This window comes from Apostichopus japonicus, chromosome 2 (genome assembly GCF_037975245.1).
Source record: "Apostichopus japonicus isolate 1M-3 chromosome 2, ASM3797524v1, whole genome shotgun sequence".
In the NCBI taxonomy this organism is placed as follows: Eukaryota; Metazoa; Echinodermata; class Holothuroidea; order Aspidochirotida; family Stichopodidae; genus Apostichopus; species Apostichopus japonicus.
The window spans coordinates 11,020,172-11,027,356 of record NC_092562.1 but is presented as its reverse complement, the minus strand read 5'-3'; the positions used below and the strand labels follow the sequence as shown (position 1 = coordinate 11,027,356).

General features: G+C 37.9%; 1 protein-coding gene across 1 annotated transcript in view; it reads right to left on the bottom strand.

Moving 5' to 3' along the window:
• Positions 1-626: 626 nt before the first annotated feature.
• The window catches only part of LOC139977829 (WD repeat-containing protein 36-like), a 31,811-nt gene continuing 25,252 nt past the window's right edge, over positions 627-7,185 (bottom strand). The window contains exons 19-22 of the mRNA XM_071987510.1: positions 5,155-5,271; positions 3,604-3,694; positions 2,765-2,952; positions 627-2,019 (exon numbers count right to left, since the gene is read on the bottom strand). Coding sequence (XP_071843611.1) covers positions 1,867-2,019; positions 2,765-2,952; positions 3,604-3,694; positions 5,155-5,271 — 549 coding nt within the window. The 3' untranslated portion in view covers positions 627-1,866. The remainder of the gene's footprint in view (positions 2,020-2,764; positions 2,953-3,603; positions 3,695-5,154; positions 5,272-7,185) is intronic.

Sequence of the window (7,185 nt, the reverse complement as noted above, 5' to 3'; positions counted from 1 at the left end):
ATTTTGATCTCCATTAATCTTTAGTGACAAACTTTCTTAGCCACTTTCTAAAATGGACCTGCATGTATTCCAACAAAACGTGTTGTCTGGTTGCAATCACATCCCCTTGAGTGTGTGTGTTCGTAAGTAGTCGTTCAAATGCACACAGGTGTGTTTTACATTCAGACCGAGGACCCCATTGTTTCCCCATTGTTCAAATCCACGTACCCTAACCTTAACAATACGCCATAACAAAAGAATTCTTTCGAGGACGTATATTGACTCTTTCAAATCACATCCGAGGACCTGGAATTCTTTTGTTCAAGTCCTCCATCAGAATACAAAGCAAGTGCAACCAAACTTGTTACATTTCTGTCAAGCCTCGCTTGAAATTTCAAGTAAAAATGGCATATATAATCTCCATTTGCAACTGTGAAGTAATTAATGAATGATCTACAGACAAAGATATGAAAAACAATATACTTTTGTTGTGATACAATTTGTAATTTATTGCATTTTCTTTTCCTATTCATAGGATTAAAATGACCGAATTATATGTTATCTGCCCACATTGACTTTGCAACTGAACAAAACGAACAACAACAACAACATTGTCTTTGAATAAACCAAAAACATCTTCCAATCTGTTATTTTTTTTTTTTTTTTGTCAGTTACTGAAACTTTGTTCATAGCATTATGTAACATTTTAACAATATTTGCATCACATTTTTGCAAAGGTTGGTGGTGAACCCTAACCCTAAGTTTGTTAATCATAAAATAAGAAAGAAAACACGAAAGTTTTTATACAAGAACTGCGATACAGTTTTGTACTGATGTAGAAATTTTTATTTGTCCTTTTGTCCCACTTTCCAAATGAAAAGCCAAATAAGGAATTCTTCCCTGTAATGGTGACTGATATAATATTTAAGGAGACTGGAGACTGATTGGTGACTGATATTTAATATTGAATATAATGAACTGTTAGCTCAGGGGTTAACGCCGGTGCCGCCCAATCATAAGGTCCCCAGTTCGAGTCACTCCAGTTACAGAGACTTGTAGACAAAAGTCATAATCATGGACGTTAAAATATGAATCTAAGAGACTGACCTAGGTCAGCTTGCTGCTTTGATAAGCCAATGAGGCTTCTTTGCGAGTTCCTGGGGGTTAGGGTGAATTTGTGCTTCCAGTGAAGTTTGGGATAAAGATAAATGTATTCTCATATTAAAAATATACTGAAGAAAACTTCAGACTGAGATAAAGGGCCCTTTGACAAAAATTGTCGCCTGGTGCCTACCTGGCTCCCAGAGCCCAAGTTACACGATGTAAATGAAGATTCTCCGTTCATATGTAGGTACCATATAACTATATTGCGATCAGTTAAAAATTGCTTTAACTTCTGATGTTAAGAAAGTTTAGGATTGAGCAGGAACTTGGGGCTGAGGCAGGAATTGGCCATTTAGATGTGCCAATTAACAAACTGGGTGTGCAGGCTATTTTTGTGTCACAAAATCATGACGCCGAAACATCACAAACAATGAAAGCATTTCCCCATCATGGCCTTGTTCTTTATAGCTCCTTTTGGGTGTCTACAGCCCCTGTGAAATAAAGCATTTATCTGCGGGCGAAATTCATGCTTTTGAACCTATTCCAAGTGCCTATTATCAGTTTCATGCTTTGAGAGCATGATATTGAAGTACTGTTTGTCAGAGGTATCAGGATTAGGAAATTGTCCCAAATGCAGTTCATATCATGAATATTCATGACCTTATCCAAGTCCCCGCAAAAAGGGTTAAAGGGAGCGACCTCATGTTCGCAATGAAAAGACGTCCATTATCTCTTTCTTCCCCATCTTTATGGGTGCATGCCAGCATTTGGCAGCCCTTCCCTTCAAGAAAGTACCGCACTCTTCATGTAGTTAATCAGACACATGGTTTGGTTAAACTGACCCTGTAGCCTCTGCCAAGACTTCTCTTGTTCACCCAGTAAACGATCCAGTAACTCCACCAACTCAGAGGTTCTGCTGATTTCGTCCCCGTGGATCTATATATCGAAGAGACAAGATAATTCATATCGGTAAATTGATCCGGTGGAAAAGGATATCGTCAAGCTTTATTCTTTGGTCTCTGTTCACTAGTCCCCTCTGCTTCAAAGGTGGCCAAAGATGAGATGCTAGTACCTCGATATTATGATAGCAAATTCTATAAGGACCAGAAAAACCTAACACTAGTATAAATAACAAAACCTATGGTAATTCCAAAGATGCTAGTACCTCAGTGTTATGATAGTGAATTCTTTTAGGACCAGTAAAACCTAACACTAGGATAACTAACCAAAACCTATAGTAAAACCAAATATGCTAGTACCTCAGTATTCTGATAGTGAATTATTTTAGGACCAGTAAAACCAAACACTAGTATAAATCACAAAACCTATGGTAAAGCCAAAGATGCTAGTACCTCAGTACACTGTCACTGATAGTGAATTCTTTTAGAACCAGTAAAACCTAACACTAGTATCAAATAATAAAAAAACATATCTAGTTGCAATCTAGTATTTTAAAAACAGTTTTTCACTATTTGTGAAGCACTTTCATGTGAAATTTTAATTACTATCAAAACTTTAAAAAGGTCAGTGCTTCTGCCCTTTATGTTAAAGAATGTGAGTGGGAATGAAGAGAAGGTCGTACGAGTGATTAGGAATTGTTAATTAGCAATTAGCTAACGAACACGAAACTGCTCCACCCAAACAATCCTAACAGCATGCTGTAACACTTCCAAAGACTCACCTTCAAGAACAAGCTGATGTATGCTTGAACAATTTCAAAGCTTTGGTTAGATTGCAACCAATCGATGAGTGCCTTCATGAAGATCGCCATGGCGATATGAGAGCCTCCACCAATGGGATCCAAGGATCTTATCTCTGTATCGGTAGCTGAAGGGTTCAACTTCGTCATGTACTCCAGTACTGCTTCATCTGCAAAAAGTTTCAAAATAGAACCGGCTTTCGGGTATCATTTACTTAATATACTCAACTACGACTTACTTAAACGTTCATAAGATAAAGTCAGAGTTTATAAACATAGTTTAGTTTTAAGTAAGGTAATTTAAAACTAGATTATAAATGTTATCTCAAAAGAGTGAAATAGAGAAGTGGTGCAGTGGTTTGCCAGCGCTGATTGTCAGTAAGAATGCATTTGTGAAGGGAAGGGTGAGGGGGAGGAGAAGGGGGGGTAAGGGGGCAAAATTTGCTCGCAATTATCATTGATTACAACGATAATTCTCAAGAACACACGGACGTATCAAACCTGACCTTAATGGGGGATCTGCAGCCACACCCTAAATCAGCAAAGTGGGCCTGTCATGTCGGTTTGATAAAAAAGGTTACGAGCAATCCTTCTGAAAGAAATCATTTCTTGCGCTGGTGTGAAATGTTGGAAAGCTTGCACTAAGGGGCGGTCAGAACACACGTTCTTTTGCAGCCTTTCACTGCTTTGATTGCTTCGTTGCAGGATTTCTTGAAGCTGAATGAAATCATCAAAGATGCTCTGAATGAAGAAACCCTCAGAGCTGCTCAAAATAAAACTGAAGACAAAAAAACTGACAAATAAGATGCAAAATTACTCACAGGTACGGTCCTCTTTCTGAGCTGATTCCAGTAACAGTTGGCAGAGTTCAGAGGCGAGGTTAAGAGATCCTGCAACTGCAACTTTTCTTACCTGCCAAAAAAAAAAAAAAAAAATTCCCAATCGGCATTAGATGCAAATAAATTTAAATTTGGGAAAGTCTCATGACACGATGCAACTGTCCAATTCATACAATAATAATGTGAAGGAAGAAAAAAAAAAATCAAGTAGTCTATTCATCTTTGTAACACCCTGTGGCCACTTTTTGGATTCTTAGCTTTCAATATTTTCAAAAAGAATATTGTGGATCAAAATATAAGAATGCTGACTTTTGTAGAGGTACCCTGTCATTAATTGTTCTATTGAACAATACCTAAAAGCTTAAAACATGCCAGTCACACAAAAGAATTCTGCCAAAAAAAAAAAAACAACAGATATCCTGGGAGTCATTTGTTAAAATGGTACTTTTCAACATTGACATCCATCCCCTTCAAAAGAGACTTAGACATCTTAGTTGTTGAATGATGTTTACATGAATTTAACAGAAAAAGGCTGACTGTTTCTCTCGACTTGGAAAGTTTTTCCGAATGAGTTCCTTTCTAACATGAACATGTCCAATCCAATATTTGTTTCAATATTTTTTTTTCTATTTTTTTTTTTTTTCTATTTGTTTGGCTAACCATGTTCTACAAACCTAGAATGCCAAATTGAGAAATTGCTTGAGTGAATTTGATGATAGGTTATGCAATATGAATGTCTAAAAAAACCAAAACATGTTTACATCGACATTTGGCGATGTTTTTACATAAAGGTGGTCAATGCCGGAGGGCAGAAATCCACAAACCCAAAAGCACTGTGATATTTTAGTACCCTTAGAAGAAGCCTTGTGATCTGTGACTTAAGGCAAGTCATGGGAAGACTTTCAACTGTTGAGAAGAAAATTGCATAACATTTTAAGCTAATCTATGCCTCTTGGCAGTTTAGCCAAACTTCATAAATTTTCGACTGGTATGGAACAGTTTGCTGAAATCCACAAAACCAAAAGCACTGTGATATTTTAGTACCCTTAGAAGAAGCCTTGTGATCTGTGACTTAAGGCAAGTCATGGGAAGACTTTCAACTGTTGAGAAGAAAATTGCATAACATTTTAAGCTAATCTATGCCTCTTGGCAGTTTAGCCAAACTTCATAAATTTTCGACTGGTATGGAACAGTTTGCTGAAATCCACAAAACCAAAAGCACTGTGATATTTTAGTACCCTTAGAAGAAGCCTTGTGATCTGTGACTTAAGGCAATTGATGGGAAGACTTTCAACTGTTGAGAAGAAAATTGCCTAACATTTTAAGCTAATCTATGCCTCTTGGCAGTTTAGCCAACAGTATAAATTTTTGACTGGTTTGCTTTTCTTGGATACAGCATTCACTAGTACTATGCCACAATAAATAACGCGACAAATTCACCCCTCTATGCCAAACTGCATTACCACCCAGCATGCCGGTAAAATATTGGTAAGTGTTGAGTAGCCATCAAATAACCATAAGCTAACCACTCACCTTGCTCGATTTCGTCTCCTTCTGAACGTCTAAGCTCGGTTCCAAGCCAGAGGCTACTGGTAGGAAGAAAGGGGCTGATTTTGGGACTTTAAGCGGTTCCTTTGGTTTGTTTCGTGTCTGATGACGAGGGGGGAAAAAAGAAAAGAAGAATTATCTCTTGGCCAAACTACAGCTGACAGTGAGGAGTGAGCAGGGGGGGGGGCAGGTGGGAAACGAAGGACTTGTTAAAGAAGATGTTTTAAAAAAAATCATGATGAGAACAAAAATCATGGATTTCCTGTTTTGTCTAACGTCAGTTGTTCTCAGATATAGAACTCCCTTAGACAGCTATCCAGATCAAGAGATACTTAAATTTTACTTTTAGCATTAATCCCAGATAGTGGTTTCTCCATTTTGTTTTCTTTCTTTAAAATATCTGTTATAATAAGTCTCAGCAAGTAAACACAAGGCATGCATGTGCCCACGGATTATTCCCACATCCTTTATTCTCAACAGTGAGTGTGCTCAACAGTGAGTGTGCTCAACAGTGAGTGTGCTCAACAGTGAGTGTGCTCAACAGTGAGTGTGCACATGAAAGTATTAAAAAATTATAAATAACAAATCATTCCTTTCTTTTTGGTCAAATGTGATTAGTGAAACATATCTAGACATGAAGAAGCTGCCAACTGGCGATCTAGCGTTGGTAACATTGCAAAGTTTCTTCCTACAATTTAAAAGCTTATCTCACAGTTTCGGAGAGTTTCTGAGGATCTTATTAAAGAAATGATATTTTTGCATATTGTGTCGAAGATAATGATGTTAAATTCGCTGTGTAATACAAGCAAGGTATCCGTAGAGGAAGGTGACCATATTCTCAGGAGTTTCTCTCCAGGGAATCTGGGAACATGATTATTGAATTTGACAGCCATCATGTTCACATTAAGAGTTAGTCACCTGCAGGCTGTATGTTTAAGAGGGAGTTGTGGAATTTTGAGAGCCGCTCAGAGCCGCTTTTTGGTGGTTCTTTGCTTCGGGGATAATGGCGGACAGATGCCTCGATTTAGAAAACCGAATCAAGAAACAAGTGTTTTGTAAACGATAATGACCGCGGGGAAGTCTCAATAGTTATTTTCAAAGTGCGAAAAGATGTCTTACGTGTGATTTTACAGGCTACAAAAGTATTGAATGATCGCTCCTGGATTCGCCTTACATTTCTTTTACTTTAAACAATCACGTTTCTGCAAAAGGAAGGGTAATCAGGGAAAAACTGAAATTATGTGGGGCCCTTTCTACAAAATTTGGGACTATGCTCAAGACAGAACATAGACCCTGGGGACATTTGTGAGGAAACCTTCCATCTGGGGACTATCCCCCGAAAGCAGGGATGTCTGGCTACCTAACACCCTACAGTCTACACTATCATGATAGAGTTTGTAATACTAGCACTGTCCTTTTCAAAGACAGACACCCTCACATAGAATAACGCAGTGTGGAAATGATTAAACCACTGGATGACAAATGCTACCCTACCAATCTGGTGTGAGTGTGGTTCTAAATGTAACTCTTTTACTGTGCAAGGTTTTAGCCAGCTAAAATAGCTGACATACAAAGCTACCTTGTCCCAAGTTAGGGCCAATATCTTCAATGTAAGCATTGTTTGTCACCAGAAAACCCCTTTTATTAAGGGGAACTTGTAAGACTTCTCAAGAGTAAAGTTTGGTTTGCAGATTGACAAGACTATCAGCTTGTCTCATGTCTTGTTTTTGTCTGTTTTTTTTCTTTGTAAAGAATTGTGAAGTCATTCTCCAAATTTGTATGAAATCCACATGTTCGCCTTGGAATTGAAGGAGCATACAAATTAGGAAGGAGCATACAAACATAATACAAACATGAAGAAGCATACAAACACAGGAGTGTTAGCTCAGTGGTTAACGCCGGTGCCTTTCAATCATAAGGTCCCCAGTTCGAGTCACTCCAAGATTAATGTATGTCGTCCAGTTACAGAGTTGTTGAAAATGGACAATTCATAATCATGGATGTTAAATATGAATG